Source organism: Fusarium musae, chromosome 8, assembly GCF_019915245.1.
Source record: "Fusarium musae strain F31 chromosome 8, whole genome shotgun sequence".
NCBI lineage: Eukaryota > Fungi > Ascomycota > Sordariomycetes > Hypocreales > Nectriaceae > Fusarium > Fusarium musae.
The window spans coordinates 1,573,092-1,587,587 of NC_058394.1; the positions used below are offsets into that span (position 1 = coordinate 1,573,092).

Sequence of the window (14,496 nt, forward strand, 5' to 3'; positions counted from 1 at the left end):
GTATATCGCAAACGCCCAAAGGCGGTGGGTTCGTGGTATCCAGACGCGCATCGATGTTACTGCCTCGATGCTAGGTTCAATGAAAGTAAGAGCTCAGTTCAAAGACGGTCGGTTTGAGTCACTGACCAGGATTGCAGGAAGTGAAAATGCTTGGCCTGACGGATGTTCTCAGCAACATGGTTCAAAGTCTGCGAGTCAATGAGTTGGACCTGTCCAAGAAGTTCCGTAAACTCATGTGCTGGCGTGTTTTCTTCCGTAGGTCTACGAGTTACTTGAAATAAGTTGTATCGCTAACTTCATTTGCTAGAAAATACCATGGAAGCCATTGCTCCGCTCGCTACGTTTGCGACCTATGTCGTCATATCTCAAGAAACAGGCAATCCTTTGAGTACGGCTTCTGCATATACTTCCCTTTCGCTTATCTATCTTTTGTCTAACCCTATGTCCACACTCATACGAGCGATCCCTGGAATGAAGGCATCGCTTGCATGTTTCGATCGAATGCAGGGCTTTCTGTTGTCGGATAGTTGCAAGGATCACCGCTTACCTCTCAGTATCCGTGACAGCCCATCCCAACAAGAAGCCCAAAGTTTCGGGTCGCATGCTTTTGCTCAGGACAGAACTTCGATTGAGCTACTCGATCGATCCAACGAGCCTTCAGTGGATGTTGGCCAGCCTCTCATGATTGTTTCGGACGCAAGCTTTAGATGGCCGAAGACGGAAGCGCCAGTCCTCAGCAACATTTCCTTTCCCATCCGTAAATCTCACTTCACTTTTGTTATTGGGAGTGTGGGTTCTGGGAAAAGCACTCTCATGAAGGCCTTGCTGGGCGAGTTGCAGCCTTCCCAAGGATTTGTCTACACTGACGCCCGACGAATCGCATTTGTTGACCAGAAGCCGTGGATCCAGAACTTGACGATTCGACAGAACATCCTCGGTGTATCCACATATCACAAAGATTGGTACGATAGAGTTGTCCATGCATGTGGGCTCGAGCAGGACATTGCTGAGATGCCTGACAAGGACGCCACGAAAGCGGGCAGCGGCGGTGTTTCTCTCAGTGGTGGCCAGAACCAGAGACTTGCACTTGCAAGGGCCATTTACTCAAAGGCAGGAGTGCTTATTCTCGACGATGTCTTTTCGGGACAAGATGCTTCGACAGAGGAGCATGTTTACAGGTTGCTCTTTTCAGAAGCAGGGTTGCTAAGAGAGCTGGGCACGACTGTTGTTTGTGTGACAAACGCTAGTGAGTTCAGCTGTCGCCAGCTCGAAATGAAACAGTACTAACATCCCATAGTTCATCGGCTGGCATATTCAGACCACGTCATTGCTCTAAGCGAACATGGCACAGTTCAGCACCAAGGCACATTTGAGCAACTCGAGAACGACACTGATTACTTCAGTGGTTTGCATCTTCGGCAGAACGGGGCTGCCACGGGAGACGGCGACTCCTCGAAAGCCAACGACAAATCAACTTCAGCACCTCAAGGACCAGAAGAAGAAACCGAATCTGCTAACCGAGCACTGGGGGAACTTGCTACGTATGCTTACTATTTCAATACGGTACCCAAGTGGCATGTTCTGTTGTTAGTGACGCTCACAGTCTTGTTCGGCGCGGCCCACAAGATGACTGAGCTATTGCTTAGTTTCTGGACCGGTCATTCTGTTGTCACTCAACAAAGCGTCAACAACTTCTACCTTGGACTCTACGCAATGCTGGCTGGACTTGCAATAATTGGCATCATGGGTGCAGCTGTGCATTACCTTGTTATCATGGTACCGTTGAGCAGCGAAGTTCTGCATGCCCGGCTACTCCGGACAGTTATGAATGCTCCGTTGTCATTCTTCTCGAGGATGGATGTTGGCGTTACAACAAACCGCTTCAGCCGCGATATGTCAGTTATAGACACAGAGCTTCCGTTTGCATTGATTGACCTGGCCATTGACACCAGCGTCACTATCATGTCTGTTATACTTATGTGTGTGTTCTCTGGATACTTTGTGGCGACGCTGCCCCCTCTTGCTTTCTTCTGCTGGTGTAAGTTTCACTCCTAGCACCCCTTTTACCATGCACTAACAATTGCTCGAGTGCTTCAGAGATTTTACCTCCGAACTTCTCGTCAGATCAGAATACTTGAGCTACAAGCAAACTCACCTCTATTCACACAATTCCTTGACACCCTCCAAGGTTTGTCTAGTGTAAGATCCTTCGGTTGGGTGAAGCAGTTCAAGGAACAACACTTTCAGTTCCTTGACGCTTCTCAGCGTCCATACTATCTCCTCTTCAGTATTCAGCGCTGGCTAGCTGTTGTCCTTGACCTTGCAGTGGCAGCGCTTGCTACAATCCTGATGGTCCTTATTGTTAAGCTTCGAGACAATTTCGAGCCGAAGTTTGTGGCAATGGCCCTTCTCAATGTGACATCCTTCTCGCAATATCTCACGCAACTCATCAAGAATTATACGCAACTGGAGACTTCTCTGGGTGCTGTTAGTCGTACTAAAGAGTTCTGCACCACAACTGACAGTGAGAATCTCCCGGGCGAGGTTGTTACCCCACCCGAGAGTTGGCCTTCCCATGGCCACGTGCAGATCGACAAGCTGACAGCTGCATACACCGCTTCGGGCGAGCCAGTGCTACACAATGTCAGTCTAGATATCGCCGCAGGCTTCAAGGTCGGCGTCGTTGGACGTAGTGGCAGTGGCAAAAGCTCCTTGATGGCCTGTCTTCTCCGGATGTTGGAGGTTGACCCCAATTCTAGCATTAAGTTTGACGGTATTGACATCACTACACTCCCGCGACAAACTGTACGGGCTTCTGTGGCAGTCGTACCTCAGCATCCGTTCTTCATGAAGAAGACTACCGTTCGTGACAATCTGGTCCCTCGCGGCGAGCAGCCTGAAGAGAGAATTCTCGATGTGCTTAATCGCCTCAGGATGAAAGAGGCTGTAGAAAAGCTTGGAGGCTTGGACGGCATTCTTGATGTTGAGCGACTATCGCAAGGTCAACGCCAACTTCTTTGCCTAGCCAGAGCTATACTGGCTAACAAGAAGATGATTTTCCTTGACGAGGCGAGCAGCAACGTCGACGCCAAGTCGGAGCAACTGATCCGACAGGTGGTCCAAGAGGAGTTCGTGGGATGCACGGTCATCGCTATTGCACATCGCTTGGGTGCTGTTGTTGATTTTGATCGAGTTGCTGTGATGGGAGGAGGAAAGGTGATCGAGTGGGACAACCCAAGGGAGCTACTGAAGAGGGAGAGCGAGTTCAAGAGGCTATGGGATTTGAGTTCCGGATAAAAGACCAACCAGTGTAGAACTGTTTACAAGGCCAAAACACAATTGTATATGGCCTCAGTAAATTATCTATTCTTGATACAGCAATAGCGTTTACCAGACATGAATCTCAGTTCCAGAACTGAAGTGCCAAGTCACCAGTCTGCGGTTACATCTGCAACAGTAATGCTCAGTATTCTTCCACTGTTTCCCGATATACGCAAGAGGCCCCCCAACGATAGTGCATGCAAACATCAATGCCGCCATGGCACTGATAAGTTTTGGTTAGCTTCCATCTACATATCCTGTTTCGGGGTTTATACTCACTGGGTACCGCCACAGATTTTGCGCTCAACTCGGGTAAGAGAGAGTTCTCGACAGGCCGGGCATATGACAGCTCGGGGCCATTGTTTCAACTTTCTCAGAGGAACGAGATTAGATTGAGAGATGGTGTTGAATGCTGTTATCTCGGTTGGTTGTTGAGACTCGAGTGGGGAGAAGAGTTCGATTTTATTGTTGTCGTCTAATGGATCATCTTTGAACAAAGTTTGAAATCTTTGTTTCGTGGTCGTTGCCATAATTATGGATAGCTGAACTGAGACTGATGGTTATGAATTCTGATATAGACCGTTGCGAGAGCCGTTGATATATAGATTGACTTCATAATGGCAAGTCAGTTCTCATCCAATGATGTCCCCTGTAATTGCTGATGCCTGGAGTATCACACAGCGCAGGGCTCGTATTTCGCATTGTGAAAGCGTACCAATAAGACGATAGTTGATATCAGCCACCGACACCATTGTGGAGGAGCTGAAACAAAAGACTAACTGGCCAGGCAATTATTTCACCGCTTCGGTCTGGAATCCAGTATCAGTGGCTGTGATTTGTCAGTGGGCGTAGGTGACGAATTGTGATTTCACAACAATGTTGCCCGATGAGGGCAAACCACTCACATTGTATGCCAGTTCTCGAACGCATCTAGCTAGAATACCGCACGCTAAGACCCTGCATAGCTTTTATAGATAGAAGATGGTTTGTTCTAGATGTATCAATAATCGCAGGATGCATGGACCCTACTGCAAACGTTTGTGCTCGGACATAAGGGATGAAGATCTTGAGCCTCATCTGTCGCTTTTCCTTGATAACCCGACGTTTGACAGCCTTATTGAAGTAGCGACGTTGGCGGTCGTGGGTCGATATGGAATGGATCTACCTTTAACGATGCGGTTAATGCCACGCAGCGATTCCAACATGTTGGTTCGCTCTCCCCAAGCTAGCCCAAGCCATATTTCAACAACGCCGACGTAACAAGTCTTGGCTTTCGAGAGGATCGGCGAATCGATACCCCATTTAGCTACATTATCAGATTAGAGGAGGCTTTGTTCCTGGATCTGCGATAAATCTTGATCAAGACCGGGAATTGGCCATATCATAAGCGACCTACATTCCAGCTGCCATTGCCGGATTCAGGGCCCTTGGAAAGCAAGACGCCAAACGAGGGAGTGGCTTTCTTGGACTAAGATGATTCCGATGTCCAGTTATATATAAACGACCTCTCCAAGGATCGGCTTCATGTTCTTGGCAGTCTTAATCACTGGTTCTTTCGGATCCCTCATCCAATATGGCTATCACCGAACAAGAAGCTGCAAAGTCGTCTCATACCCAACTTGTCATGGTAATATTGGTTGTATGCTTTGCTATCTGCGTCTCGCTTTTGTTTGTTGCCCTTCGGTTCTGGTGTCGCTTTATCATTCGCTTTTAATATTGGGATGATGCTGCTACTGTCATGGCTTTGGTAGGTTAATGGCCCCGTTAGAATGAAGCATTGCTAACAGCTTGATCTTCAGTCGTGTATAGTAGGAATGGGATCTTGTATACTAACGCGTACGTCGTAGCCCATATTTAGAAGTCATAAGGTTAAGATTTATAGTTGTGCCACTCGGCTTAAACGATCCTACTGGAACCCTGCCAGAGAACAAAACCATACCGTTTTACAAGGTTCGACTACATCTTTGTCTTTCGACGGTCAAGCTAACAATAGAAGTGCACATACATTGCCGCAATCTTCTACAAAGAAGGACTATTCTTGTCTAAGATGACATTTCTTCTCCTTTAGTACAAGACCGTAACGCTGTCTTGCTGGCAATCCGCATACCTCGGGACTATAATGGCGGTCGTACTCTGGGCTATCTGTCAAATTCTGATTTTCTTTCTTCAATGCGCCCCTCTCGAGGCCGTCTGGAACCGTAATCTCAGAATGAAGTGCGTTACGAATCGTCTGGAGCTTGCATATATTTGCGCTGGAATTAACATCTTCACCGATCTCGTTGTAGCTATCTTGCCACTGCCGGTTATTTGGAGGCTCAACCTACGTCGATGCCAAAAGATCGCTCTTTCAGTCGTCTTTGGACTCGAATGCTTGTAAATATACCTCAAATCACATCTAACCTTTGTTGACCTTTGGCGAAGTTCAATAGCGCTTGCTATCGTACGGATAAAATGGGTGGAAACGTAGTCGTTTATTACATGGAGTATCGTCAGACCGCAGCTGCAGGCTTCGACCGAGGTTACTTCAGCACTCGTCTGCGCGTGTATCCCAACTTTCAAACCGCTCGTCTCGAAGATTAATGCTTTAATTGTTGGCCGAAGGAGGAATGTTACAGAACGTGTTCTCGAGGAGTACAGGAGTGATGTTGAGTTCAATGCGGGAAGTACCAAAAATGATAAAGGCGCCAGTGACAAGCCTAGGCAGTAGGGTTATGGAAACGAGCCATCCATCAGTGGCAGTTGAGCAATATTACTGGCAGCTAAGCTGAGCTGAGCTGAGCAAACTAATACGCTGAGGTAACAGCTTTTGAAGCTGGGTCATGAGGTGAGTTCTTATATACTATAGCTAACATGCAATAATGGTAATATTAATTAGCAGTCTTTAACTCAAAGCCTACATCTCACAAGATCGACACACACACCGATGTCGCTGAGCTGCATGAGCCCTGAACAGCCACGGCGCTAACAACTTCAAGGCATTTTCAACCCCCCAGCTCAGCTCAGTCCAACAAGGCATTCATGGCGTTGAAAATACACATATACCGTAAACAAGCATTCAAATCTTTGAAATTCACGCAATTCTATAATTTCCCTTTCAACCATCGCATCATGAGTTCTTTGTGCAACTACTCTCACCCAGAACTACAAATTACAGATGGCCTCATCCGTCAAGACACGGGCCGACTCTTCCCATACAACCCCGAGTTCTACAACACCGCCACAGGTCTGTATGGCCCTGGTACCATCTATTGTTGGTACATGCTTCTCGTCTCTGTTCTTATCAGTTGGGCCTTTTGTCTAGCGGACAAGGACGGACCTAAGAAGCCAGGCCTTTCAAATGATCTCCTGGGAGCTCTGGCATATCCTGTATTTGCCGCGACGGACTTGGTCGTGCAATCAATGAGGATTTTGGGGATGGAAAAGCGCGCACTCGCTATCTTTTGCCTGCGGAATCCAGCAGTTGATCTTGACCTGTTTGGCCCTTTCAATACCACGCAGCTCGACCTGAATCATATTCCGCCCGATACGGTGATACTGGGCCAGCGTGTCGTCGATATCACCCGGCCGCTGACTATATGCTATTCTGCAACACCTTTTCTTCTTATTCTTATCGTTGGGTTCATGATCGATGCCGACTATGCACGGAATTGGAAACCAAAGCCATCAGCGCGCTGGGTGGTGAATGTAGCTTATGGCTATATCTCACTGATGCTGACAGTATTTCACTTCAGTCTCGGCGACATAGGAACCAGCTTTTGCATCGCTTTCTACGAGGCGATGCTTCCAGTGATGTCGACCTTCATCTATCTCTCTACCGCGTTCATCGGCCTGACATTTCTTACTGGCATCATCATGCTGGTTTGGTCAATGATTGAGAAGAACTACAAAGACGCGGTTGAAGCTCTAAAAGCTCTGGGAGGCTGTATATTTTTCGCGGGTATGCTGGTAGTGCCATCGATGTTGATGATTCACCGAGACCGCAGTACTACGATACCGGATTTGGGAATCAGGGTCAGTGAAAGGGATCAGTTGGCCACCTTGATTGTTGGTGTTGTGACATTGACTTTTACGGTCGTTGATGTTTTCAGGAACTTCTATCAGGAGAGACATCGAGAAGAAGTGGCAGACGCGGAGATGCAAATGCTGCCAGCTACTGATGGAGCGGCTGCGCATAGCTGAATGGCCATGTGGCTTTCTGGCGTTTTATACCAAGCATGTGAAGAATAGCTTCGATCAAAACAGCAAGCTATACCACTCATTCATTTAAGAAACCACTGCAACCCGCTCATATTATGTGATCTACTAGGGGTGGAAGTCTCGGAAGCAAACTACCAACGGAATAGTATACCCGTTGTCTCCGTAGATATTCTCATTAAATTCTAGCGAAAACTACGGATAACTCGTTGATGGGTTTACCTCGGCTTATTCGATATCCCGCTTATGATGCACCTAAATTCAGAAAACATACAAAATTACGAGGCATTGAAAATACTAGTCTTGGTAACCAACCCGGCCGAATTGAACCTTGTGCAAATACAGCAAATTCAAGTGAAAAGCCCTCTCGTGATTGCACTAAGCCATGTTTTGGGGCGCTTGGCGACAGAGTCGAATTCGTTGTCCGCGGGTCGCTTCTTTGCCATCGGCGGTTCGTCTGCCCTAGTCATGATTGCTGCAGTTGCGCATCTCCTTCGCTCAGGGCTCTCGTCAGGTGTACCACCAACTGTAGGCGAGGATAGTCTACCAAGGTTGTAGTGTAGTTCCTGCTCGACGCTTTCAAGGATGGTGTCGGGATGAGGCAACCAATACTCAAAAGACGTTTCATGTTGACTCGGTCGTTGAGCCGTATCTGATGTTCCCTCTTCAACAAGAGCGGCAAGAATATGACAACGGATGTTTATCTGCATCTTGCGTAGTTCAAAAGCTAGGTGACAAGCCGGTTCGATAGTGAGAAGCGTTCGGCTGATAGCGGCGTTGAGCGATAATAACTGTCTACCTTCACAAGCTTGTCGTTCGGCTGGTAAAAGCTGGGCCATAGCGGCCTGTATTGTAGACATTGCCGATGGCCTGTATAGGGCACTCATATGGCCTGGTTTGTGTTTCTGACAGGAGAGAGATTTGAAGTTGATCGATATCTGTTATATGTTTTGTGTGTTTTTCTGCCCGATGTGATCGAGATTCTGAACAAAAAGTGGATGGATATTAAAGCTTAACACTGAACGTCACGGACTTCTTTGTATTCTTGAGGTTAACCTCTCATGGATTTCCTTATGCCTGTAGCACAGACGAATTTAAGGTACTTAGCCGGACAGACACGGGTTAGAGTTGCACAAGGTCTCGAGTGGAGGCGTTGATTGGGCACAGCCAAATTTTAAGACAGACGCCGCCGTTGCCATGGCTTATGGCACAGTCAGTAGTCTATGATGCACCTTACCATGCTGGAGATTCCATGGCGTTCCTGATTATTGGATGTACACGAGCAATCAATATCTCAGCCACTGAAGAGGTCGCGAGCGAATGATAGGTTTCGTTGTTGATTGCTGAATGAACTACAAATATGTAACAAAACTGGTGGAAGCCATCGAACCAATTTACAGGAATTAGATACTAATTATGGCATGAGAACAGCAGCTGAAGACATCTCAGTGCTTGGAGCAAATATTCAGATGCCCGCTTGAAGTGGGCCAGAATATGCAGCTTGCCGCGGACAGACACAGCTTTCGGGATGCTTCAAACAACTACAACAGATATGGTGGGATGTTGCAAGCGGGTTACCGATTTAATCTTTTCTACATTGCTACAACGCGTATGTGACGCGTTGGCTGTCGTACCAAGATGCGTGGTATCTTTTTCGACCTCGCAACCACGCACTCCGTTCTCAACCATCAAGAGACAACTGCCTTTTAGATCTTGAATCCGAATCAAAGTAGGCAAGAAAAAATAGTCAAAGGCCACCCAAAGATCATGGGTAAATGTTTATCTCGCCCGGAGCGGCACAATACTCTGCCCAAGCGTCTTTACCCTGCCGGTACTCCCGATAATGAGCAAGCAAGCATGTACAGCCATCCAAACATTATGCTTCAGTCAAACAAATCATCACGCATCACTAGTCAGTCACCAATATGAACTATCAGATTTGAAACACTAACCATCCTGGCCCCTGCACAGCTCCCTGCGCCAAGGCAACTACCTCAACAAAGCAGGCCGCGCGCAAGAGACACCCTCGTCATCGCAACCGGGAGACCAGGCAGACGAAGCGGAATCTCAAGGATATTCGGGAGCGTCTTGAAAATGCTCGTGGGCGGTGTAACGTAGCCAAGGATGAAGCCGCGTCTTGTGAGAAAGAGATTACCAACTTGTTCCGGGGAATGAATGGCCGACGTGGTCTAGCAACGGTTCAAGCCGAGAAGGGATTCCGGGACGGGAAGCCTGAGGATGTCTAGGGCACAAGAGATCGGATAAGGCTAGCCTCATTGGTGGTCTAACAAACAAGCTCTGTCATTGATGTGCTGTCGCCTGGGGCTTTGCACTACGTGATCATCAGAATCCTACCCATACATCAACAAGTGTTTGGCATTTCACCTCTAGCGTTATTCTCACCGTGAATCCTGCATCAATGACAATGAAGCACTCCTCTCATCATTGCTGAGCATGCAGTTCAGACTGTTGCACGCTCGGACCATAAGCAGCTGTCTGTTGCATGTGCATGCCATGGTTAATGAATGATGAAGACTCACGAGGAGCATCTCTCTTGTCTACCATTGCTGCCAGGTTCCTCCTTCTCAGCGTAAAGCCCTCAACTGCTCTTTCTACTCCGTGGGCTATACTGCTCACAATTCCTACATCATTCGAGCTGTTGCCTCTCTTACATTTACTCACCCCGATTTTGATAAGCTATCACCACTGGCACGATGTCATCCGATGCTATCAGGGCGACTCTTGCGCAATGGGACTTCTCTGTAGCTTCACAAGGTAGATAAAGTGCACAATGTCGACTGTTTTAAGGATATTAACCAGGGTATCAGGTTTTTCTCGTCGTGAATCGGTTGTGTCTCCTCGAGATCAACACCTTCCTAGAGTCTCGAGCTTACCATCTCTTCGAAAGGAGTCCTCATCTCAACCGATGGAGACTGATGATCCAGCAGACGGTTACTTCCGACGCTTCAACTCTTCCATCGGAAACCCATTCTTGAGATCCGGTACACATTGGCCGTCTCTTATGTCTATAAATAAAGATGAAGAGATTTTCAGCGTCACTCGTCAAACGAGTCCCGGTCATAATCTTCTTCCTTTTCCCAACACTCAGGCTGCATCTGATCTAGGGATCCTCAACTTTCACGTCGAAGAGCCGGACACGGTCTACCTCGAAGTCAAGTTTCCCAACATGCAATCCATTATACTCAGAGAGGACAACGTACAAAAGATCAACGAGCCAGCCGTCATCAATTTCTGGCGGCTCTCTGGAAGTCGAGAGTATGCTACGGGCATAGGAAAGCGCCACGTATTTTGTATTCTCGGCTATCGCGTTTTTTATCTTCCTAATGGTGGTGAACGGGAGGAACATTGGATTCATTGGACAGGATACCGCGCATGTGAAGCCTCGTGGGTTGGATCTGACTTTGCCCGGCGTGCTGCGCCTGAGATGGTCCGGGCCTTCAACTCTGAGCGCCGACTTTCTTGCTACAGAGACTCTACTGGAGAGATGTTTATCACCAAGACTGCACCGCACTGCTCTGAAATGGCATATGGGGCGAGTTGTAATGGTTGCTTGCGCTGCGGAGGCGGATGCAGCCGTGGCCATGTTTAGCGAATGGGTACCTTGGTGTGGCATCACGTCGATGATAATAGATTGGGTCAATGCGTTACTCTCCTTGAAGAAATACCCTAGAAGTCTACTTCTACCACAATCTGCCTAGTATCTCTTTCTTCTCAGTCGACTTCGTAGTCTCCCACAAACCACCTCCAACAACACTAGTAACAGTGGCATCCTTCTCCCTATGCTCTTCACACACAGTCGGCGCCTTCTCGCCTTGACTCTCATGGTAAAACTTGGAAACTTGGAAATTGTGTTTCGATCCTCCACATGCCACTTTTACCTCACTAAGCTTGAGCTGCGGGAAACACCCATCACACCAGTTATGCTCAGGATAATCAGATGATTTGTTAGCTGCTGCAAGTCGAATAATCTTGCGGCACAGTTTATTAGAGCAACAAACCGTTGGGTCCATAGCAGGCCATTTGCTTCGGAATGTGAGTTTGCCAGATACAAGCATTTCCTTGTTCGTCAGAAGCCCCAGCTGACGGCATGTCGCCTTGCATTCATGCAAGGCGAAGAAGAATTTGAACCCTTCTTCACCAAGGTTTGTTTCACCGAGTTTGAAACGTTCAGGATCCTTGGTCTGAATTGCAGGATCAGTGAAAGAGTTCCCTACTCCTTGAAGATCCGTGACCAGAAAATGGCCCCAGGAGCGCTCAAAGGTAAAGTGCGAGAAGGCTTGCGCAATCTCATTGAATGGATTAGTGTCGTCTTCCAAGACATAAGCCCCGTTACTATTGTACTTGATGTATTCGCCTTCAATAAACGGCTCCAGCGACAGATTGTCGTCTGACTTGGATCCGCGAGACATGTCCTGAAGACAAAGCGTAGTTATAAAATCGATAGGCTGCGAAGACTTGATAAGCCCGTTGAACTCCAGTGCAAATGCTTTACAGAGCGCTTGCATTCGCATGTCCTCAATTAGATTGGCTAGCCTGTGTTCAGTGTGTTTGAATGACTTGAGAACGAATTTGCTCGTGGTTGCAGCTGGGCGAGCATACGCCGCGACGCGCAGAGATCCTTCAGCGAAAGGCTTGGAACGTGCGTCAATATCGAGCTTGACAAGCCCCAGCTTGATGTTCTCATCGTTGTCCAACATTGCATTCAGAGTGTCTGCTCCATGGACGCTCAGGTCCAGACAAAAGCCCTCCGTGGTGAGCTTCTTGTCTAGCCAGCCAGGGGTGTTCCAGCGCGGTGGTGAAGTCTCAAGAACAACGCTTTTGCTGACTACACTTCTGGCAACACTGCCATCTTCCAAGATAGCGGTTAACTCTGGGCGCCCAGACATGTGCGAGCCACCATGGCTCCCGCCCCTCATTGCCAGAGTCAAGCGGTTTGCTGTACGCGATACTGAAGACGTGACAGTGCTGACGACCAAATGCTTGATGGCTGTGTATCCAGTCCCGAGCTGGAGTTCTTCGAAAAGGGGCCCAGTACTCGTGGCTGTTCTCTTGGCCCGTGACTTGGCCAAGATGAGCGAGTCCTCAATCGCAACGTTGTAGGAATTCTTTTCGTGGAGCTTGACGTCCGCTCCCGAAAAGCCACCGCCGTAGGACTTGCCAAACTCCAGGGCCATGCGGTCGGTAGATGAGTTGATTCGCAGAAGAGCATAGTTGACCTTGAGTTTGACAAGGCGGCTCAAGAGATTTGCATGAGTGAGACCATGGGGCTCACTGGCTGTTCTATAGTAGTCATCGTCACTCTCCTCATAGTCATGTAGAGCATGTCCATGAGGAGGGGCATCGGCGATGTGGATCAGACACCTGGTGTGTTGCATCCATGATGCATTGATAGCCTTCTGTATACCGCCCAGAACATCCTCAGGAATATCCCCACCACCTGATGCTTGAAGGCTGGCCAAGAAGTTGTATACCTCTGTGACAGATGTAGTGAAGTCGAGGAACTCTATGTTGGGCTCATCGCCATGGTCTTTGTATCCAACCACCGCGACGCGCACATCTGACTCATTTAAAAAGACCTCTTTGATCTCTTTGACTATGGATCGGATCTGATTCTTTGCTGTCTCTATGTAACTATTCATAGAGTATGTCGTGTCAAGAAGGAACAGTATATCAGTCGAGCAGGAGCTTTTGAACAAGCCAGACTTGGAGTAAGCTGGGGCTGCAGCGTTGGCGCGCGCAACCTCTGACTTGAGTGCTGATAGTCGACTCTTGCTATAGGCAGCCGAGATAGTCGAGCTATCCTTGACCCTGGTTACTGGCGGTGGGGTTGGAACATTGTTGTGGGTTCGATAGGAAGGGGGCACGCTTGGTCCAGAACCTGAAGCATCACGAACCAAAGAGGCACGGAGCAACTCATCAGCTGCGGAAGAGCCCTTGGGTTTGGATATGCTTGAGCGAGTGATGCTTGCTGAGGAACGGGGCGTCTTGGCCTTCAATGTTGATACCTCCCGTGCAGTAATGTCAGGCTTGCGTATAAGAGATTGACGAAGAAGATCATCCGCAAGCCTGGCAATACTGTCTTTGGAGCTTTTGGTGTTGGACTTTACGGATCGCTTGACCGAGGCGGATGGATCGCGTGGGTCCATGATGATTGAGATCGCCGCAGCGTTCACTAAGGGGATGGCAAAATCTGGGTGAATGATCTAACGGAGTAACAGGACTGAAGGGAGTCGCCATCAGTTTATTATCATATATGGACGAGATAGCCACCCGCTCGGGGTCTGGACACAGCCTGTACATCCGTAGTTGGGGGCACCAATGAACCTGAAAGAGGAGACGACTGCCTATATTTTCAAGCCATCTGCAAGCCCCATGCATCCAGACATGGGGGCCAAAGCCATGTAGGCCGGAGCCTTATTTCTTGGAAGCAATGCTTCGGAACGGCATTTCAATCCATCAAGCCAGTGGATTACTCCCGGAATACTAGTCATTGGTAAAAATGGAATCGGAAGAATTTGGTGCATGTATTCGAGTATTTCGTGGTTGAATCAATCTCTAGAGGGTAAGGTTTGTATGAACAGCTGCAAAGAAAAGACAATCGCCCGCGAGAGCCTTATTTCACCAACGCTCTGTGACCGACTGACACGTAGCCTACATATTTCTGCAGCTAAGGCGGATTATCACCTGGTGGCTGCAAAGCCCAGCGGCTAAGTTGAAAATCAGACGGGCTTTTTGCGTGCGGCTGAAGAGGGGTTCGCCATTTGCACGATGCCTATTTTTGCAGCACCTGGCGCCTTGTTTTCAGAGCCATTGGCTCGTTTCGCGAGCTGAAAGATTCGGACCCTGGAGTGAGACTCGAAGGCAGACTCGGTTTCGGCTTTGGCGGCCGGGCTCATTGTAATTTTGCTTCTCAATCATTTTCTTCTCAGTTTCGAGATGACCTTCGTTTCTGTGCGTGTC

General features: G+C 48.3%; 6 protein-coding genes across 6 annotated transcripts; 4 read left to right on the forward strand and 2 right to left on the reverse strand.

Moving 5' to 3' along the window:
• Positions 1 to 146: 146 nt before the first annotated feature.
• J7337_010730 (uncharacterized protein) lies at positions 147 to 3,297 on the forward strand (the record flags this gene model as incomplete). The annotated part of the gene is made up of 4 exons (XM_044828304.1): positions 147 to 255; positions 308 to 1,246; positions 1,298 to 2,038; positions 2,090 to 3,297. 4 exons carry the CDS (start codon positions 147 to 149, stop codon positions 3,295 to 3,297), a joined length of 2,997 nt encoding a protein of 998 aa, XP_044676858.1.
• Positions 3,298 to 6,429: 3,132 nt separating this feature from the next.
• Positions 6,430 to 7,500, forward strand: J7337_010731 (uncharacterized protein; the record flags this gene model as incomplete). Its single annotated transcript, XM_044828305.1, has 1 exon — positions 6,430 to 7,500. One exon carries the CDS (start codon positions 6,430 to 6,432, stop codon positions 7,498 to 7,500), a length of 1,071 nt encoding a protein of 356 aa, XP_044676859.1.
• A 365-nt stretch (positions 7,501 to 7,865) lies between these two features.
• On the reverse strand, positions 7,866 to 8,375 carry J7337_010732 (uncharacterized protein; the record flags this gene model as incomplete). Its single annotated transcript, XM_044828306.1, has 1 exon — positions 7,866 to 8,375. One exon carries the CDS (start codon positions 8,373 to 8,375, stop codon positions 7,866 to 7,868), a length of 510 nt encoding a protein of 169 aa, XP_044676860.1.
• Positions 8,376 to 9,282: 907 nt separating this feature from the next.
• On the forward strand, positions 9,283 to 9,761 carry J7337_010733 (uncharacterized protein; the record flags this gene model as incomplete). The annotated part of the gene is made up of 2 exons (XM_044828307.1): positions 9,283 to 9,427; positions 9,487 to 9,761. 2 exons carry the CDS (start codon positions 9,283 to 9,285, stop codon positions 9,759 to 9,761), a joined length of 420 nt encoding a protein of 139 aa, XP_044676861.1.
• A 680-nt stretch (positions 9,762 to 10,441) lies between these two features.
• Positions 10,442 to 11,125, forward strand: J7337_010734 (uncharacterized protein; the record flags this gene model as incomplete). Its single annotated transcript, XM_044828308.1, has 1 exon — positions 10,442 to 11,125. One exon carries the CDS (start codon positions 10,442 to 10,444, stop codon positions 11,123 to 11,125), a length of 684 nt encoding a protein of 227 aa, XP_044676862.1.
• Positions 11,126 to 11,216: 91 nt separating this feature from the next.
• Positions 11,217 to 13,682, reverse strand: J7337_010735 (uncharacterized protein; the record flags this gene model as incomplete). The annotated part of the gene is made up of 1 exon (XM_044828309.1): positions 11,217 to 13,682. The coding sequence occupies one exon, from the start codon at positions 13,680 to 13,682 to the stop codon at positions 11,217 to 11,219; it is 2,466 nt and encodes an 821-aa protein (XP_044676863.1).
• Positions 13,683 to 14,496: the final 814 nt, after the last annotated feature.